The sequence below is a fragment of the Convolutriloba macropyga genome, chromosome 3 (genome assembly GCF_964194025.1).
Source record: "Convolutriloba macropyga chromosome 3, txConMacr16.3, whole genome shotgun sequence".
NCBI classification, from domain to species: domain Eukaryota; kingdom Metazoa; phylum Xenacoelomorpha; order Acoela; family Convolutidae; genus Convolutriloba; species Convolutriloba macropyga.
This window is the reverse complement of record NC_134470.1, coordinates 15,109,350-15,131,155: the sequence shown is the minus strand read 5'-3', so window position 1 is coordinate 15,131,155 and position 21,806 is coordinate 15,109,350. Positions and strand designations below refer to the sequence as shown.

Below are 21,806 nucleotides of genomic sequence, written 5' to 3'. Positions count from 1 at the left end.
AAGTCCGCTGACCATCAATAACTGTTGTTACCGTAGAATTTTTGATAATCAGCTGGTTATTTTGTGTTCTATTTGTGTGATCTGGTTTTTTAGTAAATTTTTTCTTTGTTAAGTTTTGGGTTTTCGGTTAATTATGGGACAAGTTTTTTTGGTACATTAAAAGAGTTTGGTTTTTCTCAACTGAGTACGTAGTTTTTTTGTAAAGCTAGACATGTGACCGTTTTTTCTTGGTTTTTGAAAAATTTAAGTTTTGATTTTTTTCTGTTGACTCGATGAAACTGGTTTGGATTTAAAAACGACATATTGTTCGGTTTATTAAAATAGCAGTTTTGATTTCATTCGGTGTTTCCCTTTATGGCGCATTTTTTTCACTGCAAGAAAATTGGTTTTTGAAGATTTTTTAAAGAAAAAAATTTTGTTTTGTCTTTGTATTGATGAGACGCGGATATTGAATCTGTTTTCTAGACATTTTTTAAAAATTTCATCGCACATTTTTGATTTTCTTTCCTTTTTCAAAAAAACCATTTAGAGAATCAAATACTTTATGGGAAAGCATATTCAGAAAATTTTCAAAAACCAGTTTGAGGGCTAATTTGATCTCTGCCATCTACTAAGCTATGTTTGAAAGTAGTTTTTACAGTATTCACTCTAATTCAAGTCAATTCAACGCGATTTAAATCAGTTTAATCGGCCTTTTCTATTTTTTTTCAAATTTTGAACAACTAGGTTTTTATATTAGCCGGAAAGTGATATGGATGCTCTTATTCAAATCAGCGTCGCTATCAACTATCCAAAGGTTTTGCATTTTTTGCGAGCTGTCTTTTCAGACCACTTCACATGATCTAGTCTTTGAATTATCAATGAGAAATTATATTTGAATATGGATTTTATTCACGCTCGAATTATAAATGGAGCGATTAATTGACGAACTCTGAAGAGCTTTCGTTTTTCCTCTGAATCGAAGGGAGAAATGATGTTTGAACAAAATCTCTGTTGTAGCTTTTTTTTGTATGTTGAAATTTTTTCTCGGGACTGCCTATAATGTGGTCTTATTTTGGTGCACGTTCAATATCCTTGGTCTCGACCAATGGACCGATTTCAATTTAACAAAAAACGAAATAATTTTTTTTCTGGTTCAAATTTTTTTTCTAATGGTTGTCTTTTCAGTTTGATTTTAGAAGTAATGTTTTTTTACTGCGGTATCAGTTTTGCTTCAATTGTTGTTACTTATAAGCCTCTATGTTTTTCTTTCTTTTAGTTGCTTAGTATAATTAGAATTATTTGCTTCTTTCCAACTTCAATTGATTTTAAATCGTCAAGTCAACAGTTTAATTAAGAGGATACTTGTTTGCTCGAAATCGGCAAAAATTGTGCGTTCTAATTTCTCAATGTTTTCCAAGAAATCTGAGACGAAATTTTCGTCACAGTGCATCTTGTCATCTCCTGCATGATCATGGTTTTATTTGTGTGATCTAGTTTTTTGTTTTGGTAAACTTTTACTTTGTTCAGTTCGGTGTTTTTTGGTTAATTTTAGGATAAGTTTTTGGTAAATTCAACGAGTGTAGTTTTTGTCAACTTGCTTTTTAGGCGTATTATTGACCGTTATCTGACTTCTAGGAAACCAGGGTTGAATATCTTTTGTAGTTTTACACTTATCCTAACTGTAACTTTTTTGAAAGTGATCTTTCTCTTCTTTGAGAAAAGATTAACTTTTGAGTTTTTCCTTTATTCTTGAATCGGTAAGATACTTTTCGATTTCAAAAGCTTAGACTGCTTCGACTTTCCAATGTGACAGTTTAAAACTCAATTTGTGGTTTCAGTTTGTATATGAAGTGGTCCGGAAATTTAATGGAACGTTACGTTTTCTTTTTAATTTTGATGCCTTTGTATTTCAAAAACATTTTGATCCTGCAGCTGCCGTGTTTTGTCTTTTTGTTGCCATTTTAATCATTTTGCCTCTCATTCATTTTATAAACATGCTTTCTGCTTTCTTTGTGTAATTTTGCGTATGCAGGATCGTTTGCTTTGTTTATAGTGAAAGGCTGCTATTATTGTACATGTGTTGATAATCAATTCAATTTTGTGATTTCAATTGGTTATAAATATAATACAGGATATTTTTTGTTATATGACACAGTTAGGTATTTACTTGATAAAACTGCCCTTTTGCTGCTTGAGAAAAAGTATTCACTTATTTTCGTTGACTTTACCAAATGTTTTGCCCAGTACTTTTTTGCCCATGCTGTTGAAAAATAACTTAACTGCTATTCTCGTGCGCCCAACTTAATTCACCAAGTATCCGCGAAACTAAAATCCTCTGGCTACTCTAGCATAAGGTTGGAAAAGTTTGGTTGGGTTGAACAAAATATTTCTAACTGAAACAAAGCGGCTCGGTAATGTGCGATGGCACATAAGGTTCCGACCCCGCCCATCCACAATTTTGGCATAATTGTCTACCAAATGAGGAACAGATAGAAAAACCAAAAATTATTTTTTGCGAATCCCAAAAAGCCCAAGTCTTTTTCAAAAAATTCTGTATGAACGATAAGATAGCCTCCAAAGCAAATAACTCAGTGGAGTAAAAATTGATGCATTAGATTGCTGTAATATGTCAAAATTAAGAAAGCGAGTCAAGACGAACAGCAAAATCAAACAACAACAACAACAAATATTAATTACATCAAAAAATTTCAAAAAATAACAAAGGCAACATACCGTCAGATAAAACTAAAACTAAACAAAAATAACTTATAAATCACCAGAAAACATATGCGACCAGTCCATAAAAAGGATTGGTAACAATTATACAAAAAAGAACAAAAACAGTAAAGTAAAAAAAAATTAACTTTTTTTTTTGAAACAGTTATCTTCAAAGTAATAAATACCATTAGGAATCAATTAATATTACCACAAATTTACGATTACCACTGTTCTTTAGAAGGGCATTAAGACCTGTCCTTATTCATTTTTTAAAGCGGCTAAAAAGAACAACAAAGAACAAACAAAATTTCAATTGAAACTTGCCAGAAAACGCTGTCAAAACCGTCAAGCCAAATTTTGGCACTCAAAATATATCTGATTGCGCCTTCTTCAAACAGCTATAAAGTAGTACGTGGCCATTCATTAGTAAGACTAGGTAACAAGTAGACAAAAAAGCGAAGTGCTAAAGTAATACTTTTAATTTTTTTTCGAAACAAGATTACATTCAATGTCATGAAAGGCATTAATTACAAAAAGAGCTATTTAAATAGGGTCGTTTATTCATGAAAAGGAAGCCCTCGAGACCTGTAATTATCCAGAATATTTGTTGCATCTACAAAAAGAACGTCAAATATGACAAAAATCAAATTAATTTACCTTTTTTTGTGAAAAACAGGTGTCGAAGCCAGTAAGGTCATAACAAATTCTCTAAAAAAAACGATTTTGGGACACCAATCCCTTTTATTCCTTTGACACCCATAATGTCATATTTGACCTGTAATTAACTAACGAGATTAGGTAACAAAAAGAAACATAAAAAGAACAAAATTGCGAAGTTAAAAAGTTTTTTTTTATATGTTGGAAAACGATTGTTTTCAAAGTCATGAAAGCCATCAGCTATCTACTAATATCAGAATATCGGTTCTTCTTTTCCTCCATGAAAAGCGAATGAAAGCTATCACTATGCAGGAAATTTCGTACGACCGAAACGACAAAGTATAAATGACAGTTAGAGACAAAATTAAAAAATTCATTTGATTTCTTCAAGAAAGAGCCGTTAAAACGATGATGTATATCTTTCAGGATTTTAATATGTTCAATTGTGCCTTAATCTGAATGCTAATAAGGTGACATGAGAACTGTTAAAAATGTGATAATGTGACAAAATTAGAAAACGTGAAAAACTGGCAATTATCAAAACAACAAAAATCTGAAATCTTGTAGTATCAAAGCCAGAAAACAATAACTTCAGGCTTAAGACTGCAACCGAGAATAAATGTTAAATAAGTAGAAAGAAGAAGTAGTCTTTTTTTGCTGACACTAAGCTGGAAGTTGAACAAATTAAGAAAAAAATAGAGGAAAAGTTAATTAAGCCATTATTTATTGAGAAGTCAATTATTTTTAAAAAAAGAAACGACCATAGACTTTCAATTAAATAATTAAACGCATTAGCTTGGAGCTACTTAGCAAGCAAATTGTTTGGACCTACCACTCCTGAGCTTTGATTTGATATTTTCTGGTCTTTATTATTTAAAAAAAGTCTTTTTTAAAAAAAAAAGACCGACTGATTACAACCTAATTTTTTTCAATTGTAACAGTCCAAGAATGGCCCAAAACTAGCCCTGCTAATACTTATTGTCCGTTAGGAACAATTGATTTTTCGAATTTTGTAGATATAGATATTTTGTTAGTTGAAAACTCAAAATAAATTCTGCATTTTTGATAATCAACGAGTAAAGTTAGCAAAAAATGGCAAAGTTTTAACTACAGTGCACTCTCAGCGGACTCTGAAGTAGAAATAGCCCCCTTTTGAGTCTACAGAGATTGTATGAGTGTTGTTTGGGGGTATACTGTCGGCAAATGTAATCAAAGTGGACTAAAGTAGCTTATTTCGTGCTGTTTTTGATGAAAAAGGCTAAATTTTGAAATGTTTATCTAGATTTTTTGACCAAAAAAATTAAATCAAAACAATCAACAATGCTTGTTCGTCTTCAAAAATAAAATCAACGACACTATTTCTAAAAATTATAACAAATTTTAGCAAAATTGACGAAAATTTATGCAAATACTCCGGAAAATGTATAAAAACAACGAGAATTCACTCTTCTTTTCTCAGAAGTTTAAACCTCGATAATTCCCTGTAGAAAACGGAAATTAAAAAAATTTTTTTAATTTCATATTCTACGCTGGACGAGCTTTCTAATGATACCAGTCTCAACTCTCTACGATGAATATATCGAGCGGCGAAAATTCACGGAACAAAAAAAACCCATTTGAGTACATAGTTCCTCCCCCCTCAAGAGGGTCGGAACAATTAAGCAGTTTTTGTCATTAAAAAGGTGAATATTTTTAGTTGTACAAAGTTTTTAACCTTTAAACTCTCTTTACGTGGATAATTTTCCAAGTGTAAAATTTCTCTTTTTAGCGCTCTTTTTTTTCGGCCGATTGCAAATGTACTCCGATTTGAGATTGAGTTGATAGTGGTTTGAAGATTTCTTGTATTTTTGATGAGATTTATGCTAATTAGAAGGTTTTTCAACTATTTCCTGCATTTTTAGGCGAATTATAACCATTTTTCGTGCAGTTACATTCTAAGAACTCAATTTTACTCAATTTTTTGATGGGATTGTTTGGTGTCTTCTTGGAGTCGTTTCCGGAATTCGTTCGCCTACGTTTTTCTGTTTATGGACTCCGTTATATCACATTTTGGCCGTTATATTAAATAAATAAATGCTAACCTCTGACTAATTAAAATTATCATTTCGACAGATTTTTTTAGGAATAAAAGCAAGGAGCGGTTATACATAGAAGGAAAAAATTTGCACAGCTTGTGTTTTCTATTTTCGAGCAATTGGATTCTGTATCATTTTTGTGAGCTGCTGTCATCTTTCGTGACAACATAGACGCTTCACACCTCTGACAAACGCCTTTCGCATGGGTCGCATTACCAGTAGCACTGGGCCTCGTATAATGACCCCTGCAGAGCCAAGTATCTGTAAATAATACAAATATACTGTGAATCCCTCAGTGATTATTAGTTGAAGACGGCAAATCACTACATCGCTAACAGGCGTCAACTTCAAGGCTTTGATGAGAAGTTCACATTTATTGTGTTTAACTATAATTAAATTGCTAATCGGTTCACCAATTAGATGGTTTCTGAAATTTTCGACATAAAAATGTTTGATTCCCAGGTTTAGACCTCGTCTTATGAAAAGACAATTCTCGACTTCGTCTTATGAAAAGACAATTCTCGACCTCGTCTTTAGACCTCGTCTTATGAAAAGACAATTGAATTAAAAAATTCAATTGATTTCTTCAAGAAAGAGCCGTTAAAACGATGATGTATATCTTTCAGGATTTTAATATGTTCAATTGTGCCTTAATCTGAATGCTAATAAGGTGACTTGAGAACTGTTAATAATGTGATAATGTGACAAAATTAGAAAACGTGAAAAACTGGCAATTATCAAAACAACAAAAATCTGAAATCTTGTAGTATCAAAGCCAGAAAACAATAACTTCAGGCTTAAGACTGCAACCGAGAATAAATGTTAAATAATTAGAAAGAAGAAGTAGTCTTTCTTTGCTGACACTAAGCTGGAAGTTGAACAAATTAAGAAAAAAATAGAGGAAAAGTTAATTAAGCCAATAATTATTGAGAAGTCAATTATTTTTAAAAAAAGAAACGACCATAGACTTTCAATTAAATAATTAAACGCATTAGCTTGGAGCTACTTAGCAAGCGAATTGGTTGGACCTACCACTCCTGAGCTTTGATTTGATATGTTCTGGTCTTTATTATTTAAAAAAAGTCTTTTTTAAAAAAAGACCGAATGATTACAACCTAATTTTTTTCGATTGTAACAGTCCAAGAATGGCCCAAAACTAGCCCTGCTAATACTTATTGTCTGTTAGGAACAATTGATTTTTCGAATGTTGTAGATATAGATATTTTGTTAGTTGAAAACTTAAAATAAATTCTGCATTTTTGATAATCAACGAGTAAAGTTAGCAAAAAATAACAAAGTTTTAACTACAGTGCACTCTCAGCGGACTCTGAAGTAGAAATAGCCCCCCTCTGATTCTTCAAAGGTTGTGTGAGTGTTGTTTGGGGATGTACTGTCGGCAAATGTAATCAAAGTGGACTAAAGTAGCTTATTTCGTGCTGTTTTTGATGAAAATGGCTAAATTTTGAAATGTTTATCCAGATTTTTTGACCAAAAAATTAAATCAAACAATCAACAATGCTTGTTCGTCTTCAAAAATAAAATCAACGACACTATTTCTAAAAATTATAACAAATTTTAGCAAAATTGACGAAAATTTAGGCAAATACTCCGGAAAATTTGAATAAAAACAACGAGAATTCACTCTTCTTTTCTTAGAAGTTTAAACCTCGATAATTCCCTGTAGAAAACGGAAATTAAAAAAATCTTTTTAATTCCATATTCTACGCTGGACGAGCTTTCTAATGATACCAGTCTCAACTCTCTACGATGAATATATCGAGCGGCGAAAATTCACGGAACAAAAAAAACCCATTTGAGTATATAGTTCCTCCCCCCTCAAGAGGGTCGGAAAAATTAAGCAGTTTTTGTCATTAAAAAGGTGAATATTTTTAGTTGTACAAAGTTTTTAACCTTTAAACTCTCTTTACGTGGATAATTTTCCAAGTGTAAAATTTCTCTTTTTAGCGCTCTTTTTTATTTCGGCCGATTGCAAATGTACTCCGATTTGAGATTGAGTTGATAGTGGTTTGAAGATTTCTTGTATTTATAATGAGATTTATGCTAATTAGGAGGTTTTTCAACTATTTCCTGCAATTTTAGGCGAATTTTAACCATTTTTCGTGCAGTTACATTCTAAGAACTCAATTTTACTCAATTTTTTGATGGGATTGTTTGGTGTCTTCTTGGAGTCGTTTCCGGAATTCGTTCTCCTACGTTTTTTGGTTTATGGACTCCGTTATATCACATTGTGGCCGTTATATTAAATAAATAAATGCTAACCTCTGACTAATTAAAATTATCATTTCGACAGATTTTTTAGGAATAAAAGCAAGGAGCGGTTATACATAGAAGGAAAATGTTTGCACAGATTGTGTCTTCTATCTTCGATCAATTGGATCCTGTATCATTTTTGTGAGCTGCTGTCATCATTCGTGACAACATAGACGCTTCACACCTCTGACAAACGCCTTTCGCATGGGTCGCATCACTAGTAGCACTGGGCCTCGTATAATGACCCCCGCAGAGCCAAGTATCTGTAAATAATACAAATATACTGTGAATCCCTCAGTGATTATTAGTTGAAGACGGCAAATCACTACATCGCTAACAGGCGGCAACTTCAAGGCTTTGATGAGAAGTTCACCTTTATTGTGTTTAACTATATTTAAATTGCTAATCGGTTCACCAATTAGATGGTTTCTGAAATTTTCGACATAAAAATGTTTGATTCCCAGGTTTAGACCTCGTCTTATGAAAAGACAATTCTCGACCAGAGAATGACGTGAAAAGACCGACCCAAACAGTCTATGACATGACTTAAGCTCAATTTTAGCGAACAGCTGGAACTTAACTCGACCCAAATTTTTATGCTCGACCTTTGCTCGACTCAAAAAGACTATCAATGGAAACCTCAGCAGCTTGCTTTCAATTATATATGGCATTCACCAGCCACAGAAAGCGGATTTATTACACGCGTTTTTTGGTTATCTCCACTGAAAAAAATTTCTGCTCAAGTTCAAAACATTCTTTTAAAAAAGGATTTAATTGCCAATAGAAGACAATATGCAAAAATTGGAATTTCAGAAAAGAATAGTTATTTGGAGCTAGGATTAAATTTCTAACTATCCGTACAGCAAAACGCGATTTTTTTCGGCAAAAAACGATCGAAATACAAAAGTCACTTCAGAAAATTTGAAACATGGAAGGATCTAGAAGTACAACAGAGAGTAAATAAATCAGAGAGTAAGTTTTGGTAAAAGATACCCTTGGTCAAACGTTTTCATGAAATTAAATTGCATTAGGTGGTCACTGTCAGTAGAAAAGAATTCAAAATTGGACGCGGATTTTTCAATATAAGAAAATTTCAAATTGAATTGAAAATAACATTGAACAGCCGAAGCCAACAAGAACAAGCAAACAACTTCTGAAAATTTTCTAGTCAAAAGTTTCAAACTCAATTTGTGGTTTCAGTTTGTATATAAACTGGTCGGGAAATTTGATGGAACGTTACGTTTTCTTTTTAATTTTGATGCCTTTAAATTTCAAAAACATTTTGATCCTGTAGCTGCCGAGTTTTGTCTTTTTGTTGCCATTTTAATCATTTTGCTTCTCATACATTTTATAAACATGCTTTCTGCTTTCTTTGTTTAATTTTGCGTATGCAGGATTGTTTGCTTTGTTTATAGTGAAAGGCTGCTATTATTGTACATGTGTTTATAATCAATTCAATTTTGTGATTTCAATTGGTTATAAATATAATACAGGATATTTTTTGTTATATGACACAGTTAGGTATTTACTTGATAAAACTGCCCTTTTGCTGCTTGAGAAAAAGTATTCACTTATTTTCGTTGACTTTACCAAATGTTTTGCCCAGTACTTTTTTTGCCCATGCTGTTGAAAAAATAACTTAACTGCTATTCTCGTGCGCCCAATTTAATTCACCAAGTATCCGCGAAACTAAAATCCTCTGGCTACTCTAGCATAAGGTTGGAAAAGTTTGGTTGGGTTGAACAAAATCTTTCTAAAAGAAATTAAGCAGTTTTTGTCATTAAAAAGGTGAATATTTTAAGTTGTACAAAGTTTTTAACCTTTAAACTCTCTTTACGTGGATAATTTTCCAAGTGAAAAATTTCTCTTTTTAGCGCTCTTTTTAATTTCGGCCGATTGCAAATGTACTCCGATTTGAGATTTGAGTTGATAGTGGTTTGAAGATTTCTTGTATTTATAATGAGATTTATGCTAATTAGGAGGTTTTTCTACAACTTCCTGCATTTTTAAGCGAATTTTAACCATTTTTCGTGCAGTTACATTCTAAGAACTCAATTTTACTCAATTTTTTTGATGTGATTGTTTCGTGTTTTTTTGGAGTCGTTTCCGGAATTCGTTCTCCTACGTTTTTCTGTTTATGGACTCCGTTATATCTCATTTTGGCCGTTATATTAAATAAATAAATGCTAACTTCTGGCTACTTAAAATTATCATTTCGGCAGATTTTTTTATGAATAAAAGCAAGGAGCGGTTATACATAGAAGGAAAAAGTTTGCACAGATTGTGTCTTCTATCTTCGATCAATTGGATCCTGTATCATTTTTGTGAGCTGCTGTCATCATTCGTGACAACATAGACGCTTCACACCTCTGACAAACGCCTTTCGCATGGGTCGCATCACTAGTAGCACTGGGCCTCGTATAATGACCCCCGCAGAGCCAAGTATCTGTAAATAATACAAATATACTGTGAATCCCTCAGTGATAATTAGTTGAAGACGGCAAATCACTACATCGCTAACAGGCGTCAACTTCAAGGTTTTGATGAGTTCACATTTATTATGTTTAACTATATTTAAATTGCTAATCGGTTCACCAATTAGACAATTAGATGGTTTCTGAAATTTTTGACATAAAATTGTTTGATTCCCAGGTTTAGACCTCGTCTTATGAAAAACCATTCTCGACCCAAGAATGACATCAAAAGACCGACCCAAATAGTCTATGACATGACTTAAGCTCAATTTTAGCGAACAGCTGGAATTTAACTCGACCCAAATTTTCATGCTCGACCTTTGCTCGACTCAAAAAGACTATCAATGGAAACCTCAGCAGCTTGCTTTCAATTACATATGGCATTCACCAGCCACAGAAAGAGTATTTATTACACGCGTTTTCTGGTAATCTCCACTGAAAAAATTCAAGTTCAAAGCATTTTTTTAAAAAAGGGATTTAATTGCCAATAGTAGACAATATGCAAATAGTGGAATTTGAGAAAAGATTAGTTATTTGGAGCTAGGATTAAATTTCTAACTATCCGTACAGCAAAACGCAATTTGTTTCCGCAAAAAAACGATTGAAATACAAAAATCCCTTCAAAAAGTTTGAAACATGGAATGTTCTAGAAGTACAACAGAGAGTAAATAAATCAGAGAGTAAGTTTTGGTAAAAGATACCCTTGGTCAAACGTTTTCATGAAATTAAATTGCATTAGGTGGTCACTGTCAGTAGAAAACAATTAAAAATTGGACGCGGATTTTTCAATATAAGAAAATTTCAAATTGAATTGAAAATAACATTGAACAGCCGAAGCCAACAAGAACAAGCAAACAACTTCTGAAAACTTTCTAGTCAAAAGTGCGGTCGAATTAAACGCTAGTTTCAGAAAAGATGTGGATGTAGCAATGTATTTAAATTATAATCATTTAGTAAAATTGAACTTAACCCTAATTTCGTAGGAAAAAATTGTCAACTAAAACAATAACTCCCAAAAATTGGCAATTTCTTTTGCTCTTTGTAGGTTTCCGAAAAGGTGGTTCTGAGAATGATCAAACAGCCTCTAATGGTTGCGTCAATGGAAATAAAATCCTTCTCTAAAGAGGAACTATTTTATGAGCTTAAAAAGTAACATAATTAAACAACATATCTCATATGTCTACTTGTGGAATATGAAAGAACGTTCAAGTCTAATCAAAGTCAAAAGCTTTCGGTGGTTAGAAAATAGCACTCCAGAAAATTTATTTAAATTGGATTTACTTTAAAAGACAAAATAGGGTTGCAAAATTGTTTGACTTTGTTTTGAAATATAGTTTTTTTGTGAAAACCTGAAAGGTCTGACAATTCTCCCCAATTTTATTTAAAAAATTTGCTCAGTTAGTTTTGTTAAAATAAAATAAGGGGTATTTGTATCTAATTTTTCTAGTTTTTCTAGCCTTTTTTCTAAATTAAATCTAAATTTACTTATCCTGTGTAAAAAATATTATTTAAATATTTCTCATTGTAGCAAACTTTTCGGAAGTTTTTGAAAAATATTTCTTTCCAATTTACTTTGATGGAGGATCAATTTTACGTCTAAGCAGATATTCCGTTATAACTTGTTAAAAGTAAATTAATTTTTAGAAAACAAAATGTAATTATCAAATATTTAAATGATATTTTTTTACACAGGATAATTTAATTTCGATTCCAATTAGAAAAAAAAGCCAAACAATTTTTAACCACAGCAAGAAAAAGTAGACCCAAATACCCCCTATTTTATTTTAACTCAAACTAACAGAGCTGTTTTTAAATAAAATTTGGGAGAATGGTCAAACCTTTCAAGTTTTCACAAAGAAAACTATATTTCAAAACAAAGGCAAACAATTTGGCAACATTCTAGTGTCTTTAAAATTAAATCCAACTTAAATTTTAAGATAATCCGATTCCAAGAAAATTTAGCAAAATATGCTGCAAAATTTGAATGAAAAGTATTGAAAATTTGAACAAAAATAGTGAAAATCAGACAAAAGTTCCCAAGACTTTAAACTTCAACAACTGCTCTAACCGTTAAGCGGTCACCAAGCTGCGACAAAGATAAGGCATGGTTCAGGCTGATGACAATAGGCGAAAATATATAAGTTTTGCCAAAATTATCCCAAAAGTGAACAAAGTCAATGTGAAATATTCAAGTATTCGAAATAACTTTAATTCCATTAACACCTCTAAAAGACAAAATACGAAAAAAATCCAACCAAAATAATATACACTCTTATGATACCATTTATGTCCTTGTTCATCAAATACACCCAAAACCGACTGAGCAGAAAAAACAGTAAAACAGAACAGTTAAGCTTATAGTCCCCCCCCCCACACACACACACACACACACACACACACACACACACACACGCACACACACACACACACAAACACACACACACAAACACACACACACACACACACACACACACACACACAGACACAGACACTTGAGTTGGTGACGTAACAATAGGGATTAATTTTTTACCTGGCCAATAGCGAGTAGGGAGACTCCTTGCGCCCGATTGCTGGGATCTCTGATCAAAAATGCGATAAAGAGTAGGAGGTATTGTAGAATTCCTGAGATTGCAAACACCACCGAGTTCACTGTCAAAGCAAGTGTGATCTGCAATAAATAATTACGGTGTCAGGGTAAAATACCGAATGCCAAAATAACCAATTCGAAAACAACCGATGCCAAAACAACTCAATGACATAATACTCAATTTGTTCCCTGCTATCGTTTCGTTCTCAAACTAGCATTTGGTATAAGAAGCCCGTCTTGTAATACTAAAATCGATAATTTGTTCCCATGTGCGATTGTGACTGTTTCTTATCAAGTCCCACGGTCGTCTGAAGCATATGGCCATGGTAGGCGAGGTATAGCCAAAATGAACATTGCCATGGTTGACTATTGACCAAATTGACCGACCCACTGCCACGATAATATAGTTTTATAAGGAGTTAGGTAAGTTGAAATACATATAAAAAGTTTTTTTGATTTTTCCTTTCGTGTTATTTTTTTTAAAAGCGAAAGCTAGCCAGAAAAAGTCGGAATTCTCCGAAGTTAGGAAAATGGGGCGAATTCCGGTTGGTGACAGTTACGGGGTTGGGCTGGGCTGGCTTGGGTGGATGGAGTGGGGCTGGGTGAGGTGATGTGTGTGTATTATTGTTCAAATGCAGCTAATATTATTGTGAACTTACTGGTCGTTGTGTCTGTGAATCAGCAGAATTTGCAGCAGTTATGACCTCTTTCTTTTGTTTGAGAAGCAACAAAAGAATAGAAGTGGAGATGACAACTGTCACTACAGCTGGAATTCCCATTAGACTCAGGAACTGGTCATATCTTTCGTACAGTGTCACACAGTCACCGCCGATCAAATCAGAGCCTTGAAATACATAACCTCTTACGTTTAAGCCTCCCGGGTTGAGGTCGTGGAAGTATGAACCAGACGATCCAGACGCAAAACACCCATGACTCGACAGTCCAGACAATAATTGGAGTATGAATCGAAATTCTGGGAAATTGTGCAAAATTGTGCAAAATTGTGCGAAATAGCGCGAAGAATCAGAAATTGTTCGACAGTGATTCGACAAACCAGACGGTGCGAAACTGTCCCGCATTGAGAAATACCGACGAAAACGGCGTACTTATAAAAAGACCCAAAAAAGTCTAGTGGGAGGGTCTTTAATGGCTTAAATTACCAGTCGAGCTTCCTTATTAAAGTCCATAAAAAAGACTTTTCATGGGCATTTTTAGGTCAAGCATGGTCTTTCGATATTGTGGGTCGAATATAGTCTTTTCATGGGTTGCAAAATAGCCGAGCTAAGGACATTTAATCAGTTGAGCATAAATGTTTCGTGGGTCGAGTGATATTCTTTTCGTAGGTTGCCTTTTCGCAAATGTGGACTTTTTCTTGTTTGGCTTCTGTACATAATAAAGCAGCAACCGAGCAAGATTAAACAGCATTGCACTTGTGCAACCCAACTTAAAACACGGGTGGAATAATGTCAAAAGACTAGAGCTTGATATTAATGGTCTTCGTCCCATTTCCCATGATGAAGCTACAATTTGGTTAAACATTGGGAGAATCAATCTTTTCTTCGGGTTTTCAATAAATAATTATTTAAGTGTGTATTCTACAATTTTTGCATAATTGTTCCGACCCCTCTTGAGGGGGGAGGAACTATATACTCAAATGGGTTTTTTTTGTTCAGTCAATTTTCGCCGATTGATATATTCATCGTAGAGAGTTGAGACTGGTATCATTAGACAGCTCGTCCAGCGTAGAATATGGAGTTCAAAAGATTTTTTTAATTTTCGTTTTCTACACTGAGTTATCGAGGTTTAAACTTTTGAAAAAAAGTAGAGTGAATTCACGTTGTTTTATTCACATTTTCTGAAATTTTTGCCTAATTTTTCGTCAATTTTGCTAAAATTTGATGAAATATTTAAAAATAGTGTCGTTGTTTTTATTTTTAAGGACAAAAAAGCCTTGTTGTTTATTCTGATTGAATATTTTTGGTCAAAAACTCTGGATAAACATTTCAAAATTCAGCCTTTTCCATCAAAAACAGCACGAAATAAGCTACTTTAGTCCACTTTGATAAAATTTGCCGGCAGTACAGCCCCAAACAACACTAATACAATCTTTGTAGACTCAGAAAGGGGCTAATCCTACTTCAACTTCCGCTGAGAGTACTCTGTAGTTAAAATTTGCCGTTTTTTGCTAGCTTTACTCGTACATTATTAAAAATGCAGAATTTTTTTTTAGTCTTCAACTAACAAATTATCTATATCTACAATATTCGAAACATCAATAGTTCCTAACGGACAATAGGCATTAGCAGGGCTAGTTTTGCGCCAATCTTTGACTGTTACAATCCAAAAAGAATTCGGATTGCAATCAGTCGGTCTTTTTTTTGAAAAAAGACCTTTTTTCAATTATAAAGAACAGAACATATCAAATGAAAGCTCAGGAGTGATAGATCCAATTGGTTTCCTAAGCAGCTCTGAACTAATGAATTTAGTTTTTTACTTGTAAGTTTAGGATTGTTTCAACTTTTAAAGTAATTGATTTTTAAATAAATAATGGCTTAATGAACTCTTCCTCCATTTTTTTCTTGATTTGGTCAACTTACAGCTTAGTGTCAGCAAAGAAAGAATGCTACTTCATTCTAATGATTTGAAATCTGATCTGGATTGCGTTTTTAAGCGTGAAGTTATTGTTTTCTGGCTTTGATACTACTAGATTTCATATTTATTGTTTTTAGAAATTTGCCAGTTTTTCACGTTTTCTAGTCACATTATCACATTACTGACAGTTCCTAGATCACATTATTAGCGTTCAAAATGACACACAATTGAACATATTAAAATCCTTAAAGATATAGATTATCTTTTTAAAGGCCTCGACACTTCTTTCTTCAAGAAATTAATTCAATTTTTTAAACTTTGTCTTTAACTGTCTTTATTACTTTGTCACTTCAGTTGTATGAAATTTCCTGCATAGTGATAGGTTCCAAGGGCTTTTTATGGAAGGATAGACGAGCCAATATTCTGATATTTGTAGATAGCTGATGTTTTTCATGACTTTGAAAACAATCGTTTTCCAAAACTAAAATAAATATTTTTTTATATCTTCGCAATTTTGTTCTTTTTATTTCTCTTTTAGTACCTAATCTCGTTAATTACAGGTCAAATATGACTTTATGGGTGTCAAGAGAAGGTGTCAAAAATGATTGATGTCCCAAAATCTGTTTTTTTAAAGAATGCGTTATGACCTTACTGACTTCGACACCGGTTTTTAACAAAAAAAAATTAATTTGATTTTTGTCATCTTTGACGTTCTTTTTGTAGACGCACGAATTATTCTGGATAATTGCAGGTCTCAAAGAATTCTTTTAGACGAATAAATGACCGTGTTGAAATGTTTCGTTTTTAATTAATGTTTTTCATGACTTTGGACATAATTTTTTTTCGGAAAAAAAATTATTACAAACTTTTGCCCTTTTCTCTCTTTTGTCTACTTGTTACCTAGTCTCACTCGTAAATGACCTAATAGTTCCTTATCGGTGTTTGAAGAAGGCGCAAACGAATATGTTTTGAGGGCTGAATTATGGCTTGACGGTTTTGACAGCGTTTTCTGGCAAGTTTCAATTGAATTTTTGTTTGTTATTTTTTTGTTGTTCTTTTTAGCCGCTTAAAGAAATGAATAAGGACAGGTTCTAATGCCTTTCTATAGAAGCATTGGTAATTGTAAAACTTTTGGATATTATGCTTTATTTCTAATGGTTTAAATTACTTTTAAAATAATTGTTTTGAAAAAAAGCGATTTTTTTAACTTTACTGTTTTTGTTCTATTTTGTCTAATTGTTACCAAAGCTGACGGTATGTTGACTTTGTTATTTGATTTTGTTTTTTAAAACGGACAGAAAGTTTTTGATGTAATTATTGTTTGTTGTTGTTTTATTTTGCTGTTGGTCTTGACTCACTTTCTTAATATTGGCATATCATGGCAATTTAATGCTTCAATTTTTACTCCACTGAGTTATTTGCTTTGGAGGCTATCTTATCGTTCATACACAATTTTTTTTGAAAATGAATTGTGCTTTTTGGTTTTTTTGGTATTCCCAAAAAATAGTTTTTGGGTTTTCTATCTGTTCCTCATTTGGTAGACAATTATGCCAAAATTGTGGATGGGCGGGGTCGGAACTTTATGTGCCATCGCACATTGCTGAGCCGCCTTGTTTTCGAATAATTCTTAAATATTAATTTTTTTGATTTCTCATTGTCTCAGATTTTCTCATATTTTTCATTATTTCAGAATGAATACAAGGATGCAATGAAATAAGGAAAGAGCTTCTTTCATTTTTTTAAAATAGTGTGTTTTTTCAACATTATGACGTGTGTCTTCTCTAAGAACATTTTCATCAAACTGTTGGTTATAATAATAAATTGAGATCAAGATTCGTCCAATCTACACCGGTACGAACAAATTGCCGTTACCATAACAAGTATCAACGATAACTACTAAAAATAGCATTTTTGGAGGTTACAAAAATACTGTTTATATTGGACTGGGAGTAGGGTGGATAAAAACATAAAAGAGGCGAAACAGCAATGGTGCACCTACCGGCCGATTTAGGAACGGCAAGTGCTAGAAGAAACGCACAAATAGGTCCAATAACCACCCACGCATTCCTCTGACTACACCACTCTTTGTACCACATCGGGAGTCGGACTGCATTGATGCGATCCAGAGCCACTGGCATCGCAAGGTAGTCTGGCAGTAGGAAGAACACACCACCCAAGTAGATGACCATCTTGCATGAGTGACGCGATATACGCTGCAGGCAAAACACTCCACCTGCACAACAGATCGCGAAAATTTCAATACCCTTGTTGAGATCCTGATCTATGAAAAGACTGATATTGAGTATAAAGGACATTGGGCAGCGTTTAATGTCAGGGTTGACTATTTGTAGATCAAAATGATCGGGTTTAGCCATTGGTCGATCCAAATTCAGATAGCTGCAACAAGGTCAACTCTTTTATTAGTTAATAAGAAAATACCGTAGATGACAATTATGCACCGCATATAATATAACCTTTGTTTTTGGTCTTCTATGATTCCATTGCCCATGTAATTAAGATAACAAAACTATACACCACCCCTACTTTGTTGGTTTTTCCAGATGAATGAACTCTCCACCTGGGTATAATCTGGAGATATAACAGGTGAAAATTTCATGTGAAATTTTTTGTATTATGGAGCTGAATGTAATCAACTACCGATCAAAAATATGTGCTGTGAAAGAGCAGAGTATTTTATTGTATATGTTAAAATAGCAGGGCCAAGAGGACAGATGTCATTTAAGTTGGGGACCGAAACAGGCATGTACTCTTAATATACAATCAAAATCCAAAACTTGACAAAAAATAGTATTATCCCGGGTCACCACTTCTTAGTAGTCATAAAAGGATCGTATATGGTATCATACAAATCATATTGTATTTCCTAGTACGATCCTTGTATGACTACTAGGAAATCATATATGACTACTAGGAAATCGTATATGGACCTTGTATGAATACAAAGAAATCATATATGATCCTAATATGAATACCAAGAATCATACATCTATTTTTCATAGATTTTAAAAACATTTATGTCTTTTAAAAATTTCATTCGGCAAGGACTCACTTATGTGATTCCTCGGCATCACTTTGTGATCCGCCAATAGACCCAAACGTACAATATCATATGCAAAGTTGGGCACGCAATTAAACAGTAAGTACAAATAAATAAATAAATTTCTGATATTCTCTGAAGCCAGTTTTTACCTATAAATGCTCATTTATAAAAAAATATTTGCAACAATTTTAGCAGATAACCTCAAATTCGTTTTCTGAATATATTTAAGTTGGAAAGTTATTTTTTTCGCCCACACAAAGAATCAAATGTGGAATGCAAATGCGATATAATAATTTATTATGTCCTCTGACTACAATATACGGGAATTTGTGGAACCAATCAATGTTTTATGTGTCGTATATGACCTTGTATGATTTCCGGGAAATTTTTTCAACATCAAAAGAAAATGAAAGATATACAGTTTTTAGGCTTTGAGTTTTTTGTTTGATCCCTGTATGATTTCTAGGAAATCATATATGATCCTTGTATGACTACTAAGAAATCATACGACTCATATATGACCTTTAGGAATACTAAGAATCATATATGACCTAGTATGACTACTAAGAATTGTGTATAATGAGCAACCCGGGATATCAACGTTGTTGTTGGGATTATGGGAAAACGTATACTCTGAAAATACTCAATTCTGATAAGCCCTCATTATCTTTTCATAGTTTCTGGGTGGAGGAGGGATGAAACAAGTGATCCAACTTGAGTTTTGGTTTTTTCCAATCCTGGTTTCGCAACATTTTTTAAATGATTTCCTTGTTGGATTGTTGATTCCACATCTGAGAAAAAGAAATAGAGCGGTAAAAACACTGCTTGCAACTTTTCTAATGAAACGTTGTTGAGAATCAAAAATGCAAGTAACAATACAATCCGTTGCGGATGCCCAAATATATTTTCGTGGATCATGCATCAACTCATAAAAGTTATCAATTATTGGAAAAAAACCGTTACAAAAACCACGCTAATCTTACCTTTGTTTTGGAAAAAATTATTAATGTGATACAACAGACTATGGAAACTGAGGACCATGTTTTGACGTTCAATGAAATACATGCAATCTAAGATTCAGATTACATCATAAAAATAAATGATTGTATTCTAAAAACTGACGATAGAAAACAAACTCCCTCCTGTTTAGTCACAAAAATGGAAACTTTTTCCTACTTTTTCTACCAGTAGCATAAGTTATTCTCATTATTCTCAGATACATATTTCGGTTACTGATCAGAATAGAAAGCATTCAGAAAATTAAAAGGGAGTAGAAAGTTTTTTTCAAAGTAAAAGATTTTTTAAAAAAAATAATCTCCACATTTGATCTTTGCCAGAAACCTTTCTTCCATCAAGGAACTAGAGGGACAATCACAACAAAGACCAAAATCATACAAAAACTCAAAAAAATGACAATTCCAAGTCAATTTCTTCTCAAATTCATAGTGCAATTTTTGTTAAGCTTTTACAATTCTGCACAGCTGCAGGATTCTTGTTAAACGGAAAAAATTTTACCCTCTGATTGTTATGACGAGTTCAATAACAATTTGGTTTGCCTGCACTAAAAATTTAGTAGAGCTTTCTATGGCAAGCATAACCTATAATACAGCAAGAATTTTGTGCTGATGCCAATGGCAAAACCATCCGAAGACACAAAAAGGTTAACCAAATCACTCGAATTGTAAATTGTCTGCAGCGGCCTTGCAAGAATGCAATCTTCAGCTAGCAAAATTGAGATTAAGGTCGGTCAATAAACATCAAAGTAGTAGAGATCAAAGTCTTGTGAAAACAATTGACTGTCCTTGAGCGTATAAATGTTCCAAAGGAAACACGTTAGAGCAGCAAAAGTCTTTTTTTCTAAACAATAAATAAGCACCTTGATTAAAACTCATTATTCAAGTATAAATTATAATGTCAAGATATTTTTAGATTTGATTTTAAGTCACGGCTACAATGGAGGACAAAGAGTACCCAGAATCCAATGTGACATCAGAGGTCGTGAGCAACCACAAACCACCACAAACAACTGAAACACTATACAAGAAGACTCAAGCTCTTAGAGAAAAAGTAAAGGGCAAGACATTGAGATGCAAAAATTTAGCGCAAACCAGAAAAACTTAAACGATAGATTTCGAGCACAAACAAACGTACACCCGAAAAGATAATGTGCTTGTGGTAAATTCCCGAATTAATGCCCGCACCAGCGAAGATGTTACCTATAGATGATACGTAAAAACTTTTTGAAAACTTGCTGGGAAGGAAGTTACCGTGAGATAGCATAAAAGCCCGTTATTTTCTACCTAATAGTGGAATCCAGTGCCAACTTCCGACGTTCATATGACAATTCAGTTATTTTGATGGCAAGTTGTGGTAAATTCCCGAATTAATGCCCGCATGGCAAGTTGTGGTAAATTCCCGAAATAATGCCCGCACCAGCGAAGATGTTACCTAGAGATGATACGTAATAACTTTTTGAAAACTTGCTGGGAAGGAAGTTACCGTGAGATAGCATAAAAGCCCGTTATTTTCTACCTAATAGTGGAATCCAGTGCCAACTTCCGACGTTCATATGACAAATCAGTTATTTTGATGGCAAGTTGGAAATATTTAAAAAGAAAAGAGTGCTTCGGAAAATGAAAAAATCATATCAACGGTAACAACATATTTTTGAACGAATCACTGCTTTAAGTAGAGTCACAAATCACAGCCGAAGTGGTCAAACAAAAAATGATTTTAAGCGCTAACAATTGTACTGTGTCTGTGTTGAAGGACAGAGCGAACAAAAACTGACGTACAAAAAAATCAATGAGATTGATGAGCTTAACAATGTAAATGTTATCAAGAAGAACCACAAACATCCACGACCAAATAACGATAGTCCAGAGGATTTTTATCTCCCTGGATATAAGAAGCAAAACAAGATCGTTCTGAAAAAGAAAGAAAGAAGACAAAGAAACGCTTTAACTCATGATAAAGAAAAGAAATCTTTCAATTCTTATTTTCTATTCTGTTGATAATTTGGATGCAATACAGTTGATGAATTGGCTATGAGCTCATTAAAGCGGAAGAGAAAAACTTAAACAGTATCATCATCTTCCTCGTGATTTTTGCAAGTAGTCAATAGCAATTTGTGTTTTACGCATTTTGCTTTTGACGTTAGATGGTTATCCTGAAGGACACTACAAAGAGCATTTCTGTGATTTCCGCAGAATTGTAACCTAAAGTTCTGTTTTTTTGCTACTGAATCGATTTTTTTTCAAATATGTTTTTTTTCTTTTTTATTTTTTTAAGTTTTAAAAAATTTTTTTAATGTTTGCTTATTTTATCAATGCACAAGTACTAAAATTATTGTATAAAAAAAACTACTTGGAAAAAACTGGGTATGCTTT

The 21,806-nt window shown here is 33.2% G+C and overlaps 2 protein-coding genes across 14 annotated transcripts in view; one reads left to right on the top strand and one right to left on the bottom strand.

Moving 5' to 3' along the window:
- Positions 1–21,806, top strand: part of LOC142335983 (uncharacterized) — a 174,243-nt gene that overhangs the window by 85,589 nt on the left and 66,848 nt on the right. The window lies entirely within an intron of this gene.
- The window catches only part of LOC142335804 (uncharacterized), a 51,260-nt gene continuing 39,450 nt past the window's right edge, over positions 9,997–21,806 (bottom strand). The window contains exons 5-8 of the mRNA XM_075384132.1: positions 17,356–17,589; positions 13,424–13,608; positions 12,708–12,845; positions 9,997–10,149 (exon numbers count right to left, since the gene is read on the bottom strand). Coding sequence (XP_075240247.1) covers positions 10,042–10,149; positions 12,708–12,845; positions 13,424–13,608; positions 17,356–17,589 — 665 coding nt within the window. The 3' untranslated portion in view covers positions 9,997–10,041. The remainder of the gene's footprint in view (positions 10,150–12,707; positions 12,846–13,423; positions 13,609–17,355; positions 17,590–21,806) is intronic.